Genomic DNA, 14661 nt, shown 5'->3' on the forward strand with positions numbered 1-14661 from the left:
GAGTTATTGACCCCTTCCTATTCCTAACGCCCACCCACAGAGACTCCGTAGACAGTCCCTCCATAACGTCCGCCTTTTCTGAAAACGTGATACTACCTCTGATCAACAGTGCCGTGCCCCCACCTCTTTTACCTCCCTCCCTGTCCTTTCTGAACCATCTAAAACCCAGCACTTGAAGTAACCATTCCTGTCCCTGAGCCATTCAAGTCTCTGTAATGGCCACCACATCATAGCTCCCAAGTACTGATCCACGCTCTAAGCTCATCCACTTTGTTCAGAATACTCCTTGCGTTAAAATAGACACATCTCAAACCATTGGTCTGAGCGCGTTCCTTCTCTATCATCTGCCTATCTTCCCTCAGACACTGTCTCCAAGCTTTCTCTATTTCTGAGCCAACCGGCTCTTCCCCAGTCTCTTTGGTTCCCACCCCCCAATAGTTCTAGTTTAAACTCTCCCCAGTAGCCTTAGGACACCTCCCCGCCAGGATATTGGTCCCCCTGGGATTCAAGTGCAACCCGTCCTTTTTGTACAGGTCACACCTGCCCCAAAAGAGGTCCCAATGATCCAGAAATCTGAACCCCTGCCCCAATCCTTCAGTCATGCATTTATCCTCCACCTCATTCTATTCCTATACTCACTGTCATGTGGCACAGGTAGTAATTCCGTGGTCACTACCTTTGCGGTCCTGCTTCTCAACTTCCTTCCTAACTCCCTGTCGTCTGTCTTCAGGACCTCTTCCCTTTTCCTACCTATGTCATTGGTACCAATATGTACCATGACCTCTGGCTGTTTTCCCTCCCACTGCAGGATATCATGGACGCGATCTGGAACATCCTGGACTCTGGCACCTGGGAGACAAACTACCATCCACGTTACTTTCCTGCGTCCACAGAAACACCTGTCTGACCCCCTAACTATAGAGTTCCCTGTCACTACTGCCTTCCTCTTCCTTTCCCTACCCTTCAGAGGCACGGCCACTGTTGCTTCCCTCAGGTAGACTGTTCTTCCCTTCTTCCCCCCTCCCCCCCTCCAATAGTACTCAAACAGGAGTACTTATTGTCAAGGGGTACAGCCCACAGGGGTACTCTCTAGTATCTGACTCTTCCCCTTCCCTCCCCTGACTGTAACCCTGTCTCCTGTGGCCCTGGTACTGTGGTGTACAAAGGCTGTAATAAATCTAGTCAAGAAGAAAGTCTTGTCTCCTATGGCCCTGGTATGACTACCTGCCTGTAACTCTTCTCTATCACCTCCTCACTCTCTCTGACCAGACGAAGGTCATCAAGCTGCATCTCCTGTTCCCTAACTCGGTCCCTTAGGGGCTGTAGCTTGACACACCAGGTGTAGATCTAGCTGTCTTGGAGGCTGGGAAACTCCAGGACCTCCCACATCTGATACCGAGCACAGAAAACTGGCCTTACACACATACTTGCTTTCCGCAATTAACACAGGTAAACGTACCTCGCCTCGTTACCACCTAAGCCCATTGAGCCAAAGCCCTATCACTCTGCTGCCCACTGGATATGGCAGCCTTAAACTTTTCCTGCTCTACTGGCTAATGTCAAGTGCCTGCGCAGTCTTGCCTCTTTTACCCTGAGTAGTAAAATGTAGAAATCCTTCGCCGTTCCATTGGCAGCTTTCTTGCTCCAAATAGCTTTTCTTTTTTTCAGAACTCTCAGCTACTGTTTGATGTCCTGTGGAATGAAACAAATTGGTTTGAATATTGGCTTTGGTGGGAAACTTGGATGGAAGCTGAGATGGATTATCTACTGGGCACTTCTAGTTGAACATAGTGCCTGATGGTGGGCTCCAATATGTGAATGCTAAAAAGCATGAAGCACTTAATTATGTTCAGCCTTGAGTACGTGGATCAGTCTTGACCTCTTTGCGACACTCCCTTGCTGTTACAGTAGCCAGTCTTCAGACTTGTCTTTTGATCTTTGTATTATCAGGAGATCTCTTTGCTCTAATACCTGCTACTTTAGTTACGTAGAAAACACGTCCTGTGTATTTCATTTTCAGTTTAGCACCACATTCAGAATTGTACCTGGAAGTATTGCTTGCAGCCTATTTTGGTATGGGAAGATGGCGGTGCGCTCAGATGCAGTAGTCACTCTGGATCCAATCAAGAGTGTATTTGTTTGTCTTGTATGGCTTTTTTTTTACATTTGCAAGTCATTGCTGGATGCCAAGAACATCGAGTACTACTGCAGGACTATTCCATCTGTGAGTCGCTCAATAGTGGAACGGAGCTGGACTTGTTCTGTACTGTTGTTATTGTTGTCACCTGGTATTGTCATGTATAGTTGCACAGTGCGGGTGAGTTGTCTTGGACATTTTTATTGTGATGGCAAGACCTTGTTGGATATTGGTAACATTGAATAGTGCAAGACATTGGTGAAACTGGCAGTGAGAAAGCTGTCATGCCTTGGTTGTGGTGAGGACTAGACCGAGGCTGCAGGGTTGTCTGTTGCAGCTGACTAGGAGAGGAGACACCAAAGCAGTGTGGGAGTGCCACTGCAGAGTGCACTGGAATCTGCATTGGGTTGGGGGCTGCCCTCTGGTGTTTGCTCAGTGGAAGAACAAGCTGGACAAGGACAATTAACCATCAATTCTACAGTCACGATACTCGGGCATTTGGGCTATATTTTTTTGTGACTGTTTTTCTGCAGCTGTAACCATACGTACTATTTGTGCTATGTGCTGTTGATAATGTATTTCGCACTTTGTCCTGGAGGTATGCTGATTCATTTGACTATATTCATATATGGTTGAATGATGATTAAATTTGAACTTATTGTAGACTGCTTAATAGAGATGGTTGGAGACCGTGTAAAGAATCTGGAGCAGCAGCTGGATGACCTTCGACTCATAAGGGAGAATGAGGCAGGCATAGATGAGAGCTACAGGGAGGTAGTCACACCTAGGCTGTCGGAAGCAGGTCGTTGGGTGACAGTCAGAGGGGGGAAAGCAAAGGTGAGCAGACAGGTAGTGCAGAGCACCCCTGTAGCCATTCCCCTGAATGATAAGTTTACCATCCTGGATACTGTTGGCGGGGACGACCGACCAGGTGTGAGCCACGGTGGCAGGGCCTCCGGCACTGAGTCTGACCCTGTGGTGCAGAAAGGTGGGACGGAGAAGAGGAGAGCTGGAGACTCTATAGTCAGGGGAGCAGACAGGAGATTTTGTGGACGTGAGAAGGACACCCGCATGGTTTGTTGCCTCCGGGGTGCCAGGGTCCGGGATGTCTCTGTCCGGGTGCACGACATCCTGGTACGAGAGGGAAAGCAACCAGAAGTTGTGATACATGTTGGGACCAACGACATAGGCAGGAAGAGGGATGAGGTCCCGAAGTGTGAGTTTCGGGAATTAGGCAGAAGGCTGAAGAACAGGACCTCAAGGGTGACGTTCTCAGGATCGCTGCCAGTGCTACGTGACAGAGATGGTAAGAATTGGAGGAGATGGCAGTTGAATGCATAGCTGAGGACTTGGTGCAGGGAGCAGGGTTTTAGATTTTTAGATCATTGGGATCTCTTCTGGGGAAGGTGGAACCTATACAGATTGGATGGGTTGCACCTGAACTCGAGAGGGAGCAATATCCTTGCAGGTAGGTTTGCTAGCATGGTTCGGGAGGGTTTAAACTAATTTGCGAGGGGGATGGGACCCAGAGCAATATAGCAGTGAAAGAAGTGCATGGAGTAAAGCCAGATCTAACATACAGAGAGGCTTTGAGGAAAGAGAAGCAGAATAAACGGTGTAAAGACACTAAGGTAGAAGGGCTGAAATGTGTGTACCTCAATGCAAGAAGCATCAGGAGCAAAGGTGATGAACTGAGAGCTTGGATACATACATGGAATTATGATGTTGTGGCCATTACAGAGACTTGGCTGGCACCAGGGCAGGAATGGATTCTCAATATTCCTGGATTTCAGTGCTTTAAAAGGGATAGAGAGGGAGGAAAAAGGGGAGGAGGGGTGGTATTACTGGTCAGGGATACTATTACAGCTACAGAAAGGGTGGGTAATGTAGCAGGATCCTCTTTTGAGTCAGTATGGGTGGAAGTCAGGAACAGGAAGGGAGCAGTTACTCTATTGGGGGTATTCTATAGGCCCCCTAGTAGCAGCAGAGATACAGAGGAGCAGATTGGGAGGCAGATTTTGGAAAAGTGCAAAAATAACAGGGTTGTTATCATGGGTGACTTTAACTTCCCTAATATTGATTGGCACCTGATTAGATCCAAGGGTTTAGATGGGGTAGAGTTTGTTAAGTGAGTCCAGGATGGATTCCTGTCACAGTATGTGGACAGGCCGACCAGGGGGAATGCCATACTAGATCTAGTACTAGGTAATGAACCGGGTCAAGTCACAGATCTCTCTGGGTGAGCATCTGGGGGACAGTGACCACCGCTCCCTGGCCTTTATAATTATCATGGAAAAGGATAGAATCAAAGAGGACAGGAAAATTTTTAATTGGGGAAAGGCAAATTATGAGGCTATAAGGCTAGAACTTGCGGGTGTGAATTGGGATGATGTTTTTGCAGGGAAATGTGCTATGGACATGTGGTCGATGTTTAGAGATCTCTTGTGGGATGTAAGGGATAAATTTGTCCCAGTGAGGAAGATAAAGAATGGTAGGGTGAAGGAACCATGGGTGACAAGTGAGGTGGAAAATCTAGTCAGGTAGAAGAAGGCAGCATACATGAGGGTTAGGAAGCAAGGATCAGATGGGTCTATTGAGGAATATAGGGAAGCAAGAAAGAAGCTTAAGAAGGGGCTGAGAAGAGCAAGAAGGGGGCATGAGAAGGCTTTGTCGAGTAGGGTAAAGGAAAACCCCAAGGCATTCTTCAATTATGTGAAGAAAAAAAGGATGACAGGAGTGAAGGTAGGACCGATTAGAGATAAAGGTGGGAAGGTGTGCCTGGAGACTGTGGAAGTGAGCGAGGTCCTCAATGAATATTTCTCTTCGGTATTCACCAATGAGAGGAAACTTGATGATGGTGAGGACAATATGAGGGAGGTTGATGTTCTGGAGCATGTTGATACTAAGGGAGAGGAGGTGTTGGAGCTGTTAAAATACATTAGGACAGATAAGTCCCCGGGGCTTGAAGGAATATTCCCCAGGCTGCTCCACGAGGCGAGAGAAGAGATTGCTGAGCCTCTGGCTAGGATCTTTATGTCCTCGTTGTCCACGGGAATGGTACTGGAGGATTGGAGGGAGGTGAATGTGGTTCCGTTGTTCAAAAAAGGTAGTAGAGATAGTCCGGGTAATTATAGACCAGTGAGCCTTACGTCTGTGGTGGGAAAGCTGTTGGAAAAGATTCTTAGAGATAGAATCTATAGGCATTTAGAGAATCATGGTCTGATCAGGGACAGTCAGCATGGCTTTGTGAAGGGCAGATCGTGTCTAACTAGCCTGATAGAGTTCTTTGAGGAGGTGACCAGGCATATAGATGAGGGTAGTGCAGTGGATGTGATCTATATGGATTTTAGTAAGGCATTTGACAAGGTTCCACATGGTAGGCTTATTCAGAAAGTTAGAAGGCATGGGATCCAGGGAAGTTTGGCCAGGTGGATTCAGAATTGGCTTGCCTGCAGAAGGCAGAGGGTGGTTGTGGAGGGAGTACATTCAGATTGGAGGATTGTGACTAGTGGTGTCCCACAAGGATCTGTTCTGGGACCTCTACTTTTCATGATTTTTATTAACGACCTGGATGTGGGGGTAGAAGGGTGGGTTGGCAAGTTTGCAGACAACACAAAGGTTGGTGGTGTTGTAGATAGTGTAGAGGATTGTCAGATTGCAGAGAGACATTGATAGGATGCAGAAGTGGGCTGAGAAGTGACAGATGAAGTTCAACCTGGAGAAGTGTGAGGTGGTACACTTTGGAAGGACAAACTCCAAGGCAGAGTACAAAGTAAATGGCAGGATACTTGGTAGTGTGGCGGAGCAGAGGGATCTCGGGGTACATGTCCACAGATCCCTGAAAGTTGCCTCACAGGTGGATAGGGTAGTTAAGAAAGCTTATGGGGTGTTAGCTTTCATAAGTCGAGAGATAGAGTTTAAGAGTCGCGATGTAATGATGCAGCTCTATAAAACTCTGGGTAGGCCACCCTTGGAGTACTGTGTCCAGTTCTGGTCACCTCACTATAGGAAGGATGTGGAAGCATTGGAAAGGGTACAGAGGAGATTTACCAGGATGCTGCCTGGATTAGAAAGTATGCATTATGATCAGAGATTAAGGGAGCTAGGGCTTTACTCTTTGGAGAGAAGGAGGATGAGAGGAGACATGATAGAGGTGTACAAGATAATAAGAGCTATAGATAAAGTGGATAGCCAGCGCCTCTTCCCCAGGGCACCACTGCTCAATACAAGAGGACATGGCTTTAAGGTAAGGGGTGGGAAGTTCATGGGGGATATTAGAGGAAGGTTTTTTACTCAGAGAGTGGTTGGTGCGTGGAATGCACTGCCTGAGTGAGTGGTGGAGGCAGTTACACTAGTGAAGTTTAAGAGACTACTAGACAGGTATATGGAGGGATCTAAGGTGGGGGCTTTTATGGGAGGCAGGGTTTGAGGGTCGGCACAACATTGTGGGCTGAAGGGCCTGTACTGTTCTATGTTCTATGTAAGTTGTATGCTGGTCCACAAGGTGACAGGTTGAAATGGTGTACATTGCTACTGATGTTTCGCATAAATTCAAGGATCTCTATTTTAAGCTGCCAGATTTGTGTCCCCTCTGAACAATTGTATTATCTCATAGCTTGACAGCGGATACCTTTTGTGTAACAAACAAGTCTTAATTTAGTCACCTCCATAAATGTTGCTGTTGACAGATACATCTGCAGTAGGTGGATATCGAGGATAAGATCAAGTAGGTTATCCTTCATTTTAGTTTGCTTTCTATGTGTTAAAGACCCAGTCAGGCAGTTGTGTTAGAGTATTGCAGTTCTACCTCTGAAGGTAGCTCCTTGATGCTGGTTATCTGTGTTTGATCCTGAATACTTTTGAACGTGGTAAAACTTAAGTCAATCTGGAATAGCGTAAGTTGGAACTCTTGTTTTTTAATTTATAGAAACTAAGTAACAGCTGCTGTAGAGTCAGAGTCCTATAGCACAGAAACAGGGCCTTCAGCCCATCTAGTCCATTCTGGTCTAGTCTTCTGCCTAGTCCCATCGACCCACACCTGGACCATAGCCCTCCTTCCCTCTCTCGTCCGTGTAACTATCCAAACTTTTCTTAAATGTTACAATTGAACTTGCAATCTACCTTTTCCACTGGCAGCTTATTCTACACTTACACCACCCTCTGAAGAAGTTACCTCTCAGATTCCCCTTAAATATTTCATCTTTTACCTTGGACTTTATTTCATCTTTCAATTTAAACCTATGATCTCTAGTTCTAGTCTCACCCAACCTGAATGGATAAAGGCTGCTAGCATTCACTGTATCTATACCCTCATAATTTTGTATGCTATACCTCTCAGATCTTCCTTCACCTCCTGCACTCCATTGAATAAACTCATAACCTATTCAATCTTTCCCTGTTACTCAGCACTCAAATTCTAGCAACATTATTTTCCAAGCACTTTGATAATCTTTCCTGTCAGTAGATGGTCAGAACTGCACATAATGCTCCAAATTTGGCCTCACCAACTTCAACATAAATCAGGAGTTGGGATGTTATGAAGGTCATTGTGCCAAAATCTGTCTTTATGACCCTGCCTACTTATGCCAATTTCAAGGAATTGTGGATCTGTATTCCCAGTTCCCTTTGTTTAATCACACACCTCCAAGCCCTAGCATTTATCTCCCACTTTTCAGCCCATTTTCCTAGTTGGTCCTGAAAATCTTGTAACTTTGGTTTCCTTCCTCACTGTTCACTATACCCCAGTCTTGGTGTCATCTGCAAATTTGCTTATCCAGTTTACCATATTATCCCCTAAATCACTAATATAGTTGATAAATGACAATGGACCAGTTTAATTTGCTATTTCATCCCAAATGCCAAGTGACTGAACCGTTTGGGGTAGCCTCCCACATGGAACTTTGTCAAAGGCCTTGCTAAAATGCATATAGACAAACATCCACAGTCTTCACCAACCTTGGTGAACTCCTCAAAACTCTATAAGCTTAGTTAGACATGACCTGCCACGCACTGAGCCAGAGACTACTCCTAATCATGCCCTGTCTATCTAAATACTTGTATATCCTGTCCCTTAGAATACCTTATAATTTGCTGTGGTGAAATTTTGGTGACCAATAAGACGAACAGCAGTAATTGTGAAAGATGTATTGTTATAGATTTTTGTTGTTTGTGGTTCAGTCACTAGGATTAGTTCTGGTTCATGCTCATAGTCGTTGGATAGCGGAACCAGCATCCGATGACAGCACCTTGGAAATGCCTAAGTCAGCATCGGGGCTGGATGAAAGCATGCCAAGACGAATTGATCCAGAAGTACCACTATGGCAGTTCTACCTTTCCAGGTAACTGAACCTATAACTTTAAAGTAGTTGTCAATTTTTCGAGATTAGTCAGGGCATGAAAGGTTATGGGGAGAAGGCAAGAGAATGGATTGAGAGGGCAAATGAATGGGCCATAATAAAATGGTGGAGCATATTCGATGAGCTGAAAGGCCCATCTTCTATGGTCTTGTCATCTTGTGCGGTGAACAATGAATGGTATGAAAGTAGTTTTAATGACATGTTTTACTTGGATTAAATGTGAGGAAGTTAATTGAACAATTGGATTAATCAATCTTCAAACCTCCAAAAGAGTCAAGCAAAGCAGCAAGTTATTTTCTCGATGTTAGTTATAAATATCCCAGTCAACTTGGTGAGTTTCTAGAAAGTGTGGGAAACATCACCTGCTGAGCCAGGTGCCAAACTATAGATAGAAAATGGATTACCTTAAATTTCACTGTAATGTTGCTCTTGGGATTTTAAAGTTGCACTTGAGAGGAGTATCAAGTGTAAATATTGTAAATTAATTTAGAATATTGTGAATTTCAGCTTGGACTGCTAGAAAGACGACAATGAGACTAGATTTGTCTTGCTTTTATATATTTAATTATTTTACAGCAAGGAGGAAGAAAGACCTCTTGGTCTATCAAGTTCTATGACAACTGTAACACTGAGCTCCAGGGTTTGGCCACAAGCTCATAAGAGAAAAGTAATATGGTAGATAGATAAATAAACTCTGTATTGATGCCAAAGAAAATTACAGTGTCACAGTAGCATTACAAGTGCACAGATGTACAAATGTTAAAGGAGAAGTAAGAAAGAAATTAAAAAAAAATAAGTTACTCACATGGTCTAACAGGAGGGGGTCCTCACTTCCCTGGCTATAGGATAACTCAGTATAGAGCCTATTGGCTAAGGGTAAGAATGACTTCGTATTGTGCTCTTCAGAGCAGCGCTGCTGTCATAAGATTTTCCATAGGATCCTTCGTTCTACCGCAGCCTCCAGCGTGTCCAGTTTGACTCCTACAACAGAGTCACCCTTTCTAATCAATTTATTGAGCCTGTTGGCATGACCCATGCTGATGCCATTGCCCCAGCACATCACTGCATAGAAAGTTGTACTGGTGACAAGAGACAGTTAGAACGTGTGAAGGAGCGGCCTGCATACTCCAAAGCACCTCAGTCTCCTTAGGGAGTAGAGGTGACTCAGGCCCTTGTACACGACCTCTGTGTTGATGCTCTACTCAAGTCTGTCATCCAGCTACACTCCCAGGTACTTGTAGGTCCTCGCCACATCCAGGTCCTCACCATCTCTTTTGTCTAGTCAGTATTATTCTCCTTTGGCAGTCAGAAGGCTTTACAGATGATAGGTACATTGAGCTAATATGTTGCCTTCTATTTGTGTTCTCTTAATGTCATTATCTCTGTTAAGCTCTACGAAGAAAGAAATGCTTGACACTTAACCTGACTTGTGCCCCCAGCTTCTGGTCTTTCCTAAGCCTGTTCTATTGAAATAGCATTTTGACGAAATTAACAACCTTTAGTGTGTGATAGATATCAAATCATTGATTTTGTGAAGCCTTTGTGCATTTCTGTATGACTAAGTTTTAGCAGGTTTACCTATTTTTTTTAAAATTGCACAGGATGGTCAGCATGGATGTTGAACAAGTAATCACCCTTGGCCTAGCACTCTTCCTTGCTATCAAATACATATTCTTTGAGAAGACAGAGACTGAGTCGACGTTCTCACTGAAGAATCCTATGTCATCGTCTTTGCACGTGAAGAATACTGATTGTTGCAGGAATAATATTGAAACTACTAGATTACAGTCAAACTGTCCAGTGAACGAGGAAGCAACCAATAAAGAAAACACAGGTGAAAGTTAAATATGTACACTATATATTAAGTGCTGAGAGCAATGGTGAAAAGATTTGTTTGCGTACCATCCTAACAGATCATTCCAGACATAAATACATCATGATAGTACAAAGGGGGGGAAATATACAGAATGCAGAATATAGTTTTGTTGTGGGAAAGGGGCAGTGCTTTGGCAGATTTTCTGTTTCACTAATTGAATTTGAATAATGAAATTATTATGGTCCTGTTCTCTGAATTAATCAAATTATGAATTACATACCAGTTAATTTTATTTGATCAAAATTTTATCGATTAGCTATGACCATCCAAAACAGTAACTTCTATGGCCAATTAACTATTACCATAGTTTAATACTCATTCTATCAGCTTGGATGTATTTTTTTTCTGTCCCATGAATAATTTCTAACACCAGTACCAACTTCAGCACAATGAGAATTGTGCTTTTAAAACGATCACAACCATTAATTGGGAGCATGGTGGGAAATCCATTAGCTTTTTCTATACACAAATGTTATCACACATTACTTGAAGTGTAATGACAAGCACACCTATACTGATTACCAATAACATTGAATTCTTATCCAAAATAAAGCCTGGCTTCGTGACCAATATTTAGTAGAATTTTTAAGTTTCTCTTGGAAGAGGCAAAAGCAGAAGTGGGAGACTGCCTGATAGAATTTTAAAAATACTTTGCTGTCTTGCATCCCTACCCTATCATATCTCAGCTTTCTCTTTTAAACCCTTATCCTTTTATTACATATCTCCTAACTAGCAAAGGCTTTCTGGAGTCTTTGCCATCTCTTTTATTCCCTAAAGTTTGATCCTGTCTAAAGCAACTAAGATCCTAAGAAGAGTTTCTAAAATGCCTTCAAATTAAATTATTTTCAATATCATGTTTTACATATTATTCTTCTGTGCATTATTGTTAATGCCTTTTGAACATGTGACTTGTTGTAATTTTGCTTGTACTTTAAAAAGTATTGTTTTTTTTTTAACAGATGAAGTCATTAAGCCTATTGAGTGTTCCATCCCTAATTCAAGCAATCGTATCTCGAAAGCAAAGTTTGTGTTGGGAGACTTCACTCCTCCTAGCTCTTCATCTTCGGGAACGCCAGAGGAGCTGGATGCTGAGTATTTGTTAGAGCCAAGACCAATTGAAGAATGCTTGTCCATACTTAAAAACCCAGAGGTAAGAGTTCCATAGGACCTTCTTTTTCCCTCCCTTCCCCTCCCCCCCCTTTTGGTTTCTATTATATTGGGATGGGAGGGGAAGCTGACAGAAGAAGGGAAGTGGGTTTGTGAGATTAAAATTGTTGTGAACAGCTGAGCTGCTGGAATTTAATGCCAATTAAAGATATGGATATTACCTGAATTGATGAAAGCTTTGAAATAGACCTTTAGCCAGACCGAAAGTTATGTTCTATAGTTAATAGTAACTTGTTAGTTCAGTGCTAGTCTTTACCTTTCTCCCCTCTACCTGCAGAATGATTTATCGTAGTTTTAAGCGTACTTAAAATTGAACGATGTAAAGAAATGAGGTTTGTGTTTTTTTTTCCCCCTACTTTTTAACAGCAAGGAGCAAAATACCTTACTGATGCTGAGATAATTCTTTTGGTGAATGCCAAACACATTCCAGCTTATAAACTAGAGAACATGATGGAAACTCCAGAGCGTGGTGTATCCATACGTCGCCAACTACTTGGTCCAAAGCTCCCAGAGCCCAGTGCACTACAACGTCTTCCCTACCAGAATTACGATTACTCACTGGTAAGTTAGAGCTGCCAAGATTCAAGGTTTGTAATCTCAATGAATGAGACTAATTCAATGGGTGTGCCATAAGTATGAAGAGTTACTGAGATTTTTTAACATTTATATGCAATCCAAGTAAAATCCAAGTTCAACTTGGCAAGTTTTTCTTGAAGACTTTCAACAATCCTTGGTGATGTTGAACATACCGAATTGAGATGACTATATTTTCGTTATATACTTCCACTGTTTTTTTTTCTATCTCTGTTTTTGAAAGCCTTACAACTGCAGAACAAATATGGGAAAGGAGCTAGGCACTTATATAACTCATCTCTAGAAGTTTGATCTCCTTCCAAACTTAGACCCTGTTAAATTATGGAACTTTAATGTTGTAATTTATTTTTCTCTACCAATGCTTAGAGATGTTACAAAGTGCATTTCCTCTTGCATGTAATTTTCATCTCCTGTCAGTGCCTAGATAACAAAGTTTTAAGGAATTAATTTTGTTTTTAAAACAAATAATGCTGTAGACCCAGCAATTCATGCAGCATCTATTGAAAGGAAAGTGGTTAATGGTTTGTGTCAAAAACCTCTTCCCAGAACTTGGCTATCTTTTTATTTGTATCAGCCATGACTGAGTCTTTTTAAGATATGATGGTGATTTATAAGGATAGAGTTATGAATGTTGCACACATGGCTTTACCAAGTGTTTGACAAGGTTTCTTATAGTAGGCTCATCCTGAAGATTGAGATTATGTGATCCATGGTTACATGGCCATTTGGATTCAGAGTTGACTTGCCCATATAGGACAGGGTAATGGTTGGTGAGACCTATTCTGGCTGGAGCTCCATGACAGTGATGTTCCATAGGGATCTGTACTGAGATCTCTGCTGTTTCTGACCTGCATTTGGTGAAAATGTGAGTGGCGGGGGGGTGGAGGGGGAGAGTGGCGTTAGCAAGTTCACAGTTGGTACAAAGATTGGTGATGTAGTGGATAGAGTAGAAAATTACCAAAGGATACATTGGGATACAAAGAATCAGTTGCAGGTATAGGCAGAAAAATAACATATGGGGTTTAATCTAACCAAATATGAGGTGTTAGACCTTGGAAGAGCAAATGTAAAGGGCCGGTACACTGTTAATGGCAAGACCCTTAACAGTGTTGATCTATAGAGGAATCTTGGGCTCTAAGTCCATAGCTACCTGAAAGTGACTGCACAGGTTGATAGGATGGTAAAGAAGGCATATGGCACACTTGCCTTTTATTAACTGAGGTGTTCGGTTTAAGAGTTGGGAAGTTATGTTGCAGCTTTATAAAACTCTGATTAGACTACATCTGGAATATTGCATTCAGTTCTGGTTATAGGGAGATGTGAAGGCTTTGGAGAGGGTGCAGAAAATAGGTGTACTGGAAAAGTGTTCTACATGTTACTTAATTGTCTTTGCCACTTATGCAGTTGCCTTCAAGACAGTGGATGAGTGCTAGGTTTCTTTGGTATCTATACTGTCTCAATATCTTTATGTATTGCTTTTGTGACAGAATTTGGGGTCCCATTAAATCTATGGGCCATTTCCTTCTTATATTTTAACTGTTAATAAAGTTGACTACCTTGTAGATAACTAAGCCTGGTTTCCGGCCCCCCCCCCCCCCCCAATTGGGTTTGATCAAATTAAATATTTTGCCAACATGCCTAGTATGTTTTAGATAATGGAAGTCATTTTGATTTTGTTCAAAATTAGCAAGTGATGTTTCAAATTTCTATCACCTATGGAGAGTTGATTCCTAACTCTCAGAAAGGTCTGGTTACAATTTCTGAACTATGCCCCAGTACTGCATTCCTTACATTGCTGAAGTAGTTTCTTTTTATCTAGTCTCCATTTATGTTGCAAATTTCAATCAGTTTACCAGTTCAGACTACTAAATCACAAGGAAAAACTTCTATTGGCAGGTCATGTTGATGATATCTGAGATTTATAATTTTAATGGTTTTTGGAATCCTAATTCTATTTTAATGTTTAAATTGATTGAACTTTCAGGTTATGGGAAGTTGCTGTGAGAATGTCATAGGCTACGTGCCTATTCCGGTGGGAGTTGCAGGACCACTTTGTTTGAATGGGAAGGAATTCCAAGTGCCTATGGCAACCACTGAAGGCTGTCTTGTGGCAAGCACTAACAGAGGCTGCAGAGCAATAAGTGTAAGTAGATGTAAATTGTCAGCTTTATTGCACCAGCACTGTGTAGTTGAGTACTTCCATGTGTCAGCATACTACAGTTTGAAATGTGACTTTAAGCTCAATGTTTATAAAGAAACTCTCTCAATCGTAGCTTGGTGGTGGAGCACGGAGTCGTGTGATTGCAGATGGAATGACAAGAGGACCAGTTGTGCGACTTCCTACTGCATGTGAGGCTGCAGCTGTCAAATTATGGTTGGAGAGCCCTGAGGGTTTCCATATTATAAAGGAGATGTTTGATAGTACTAGCAGGTAAAATGTTACGTATCTGTAAATTAGTGTATACCTCAAAGCAGCCACTGACTTTGTTCTTTGTCTCAATGAAATGGTAAACTGAGTCACCCCACTTAGT

The 14661-nt window shown here is 42.6% G+C and overlaps 1 protein-coding gene across 1 annotated transcript in view; it reads left to right on the top strand.

Moving 5' to 3' along the window:
- hmgcra (3-hydroxy-3-methylglutaryl-CoA reductase a) overlaps positions 1-14661 on the top strand; it is a 55330-nt gene that overhangs the window by 26772 nt on the left and 13897 nt on the right. Inside the window, exons 9-14 of the mRNA XM_063049264.1 lie at positions 8315-8475; positions 10095-10327; positions 11329-11519; positions 11903-12097; positions 14115-14273; positions 14404-14561. Of these exons, the coding sequence (XP_062905334.1) occupies positions 8315-8475; positions 10095-10327; positions 11329-11519; positions 11903-12097; positions 14115-14273; positions 14404-14561 (1097 nt within the window). The remainder of the gene's footprint in view (positions 1-8314; positions 8476-10094; positions 10328-11328; positions 11520-11902; positions 12098-14114; positions 14274-14403; positions 14562-14661) is intronic.

This window comes from Mobula hypostoma, chromosome 5 (genome assembly GCF_963921235.1).
Source record: "Mobula hypostoma chromosome 5, sMobHyp1.1, whole genome shotgun sequence".
NCBI lineage: Eukaryota > Metazoa > Chordata > Chondrichthyes > Myliobatiformes > Myliobatidae > Mobula > Mobula hypostoma.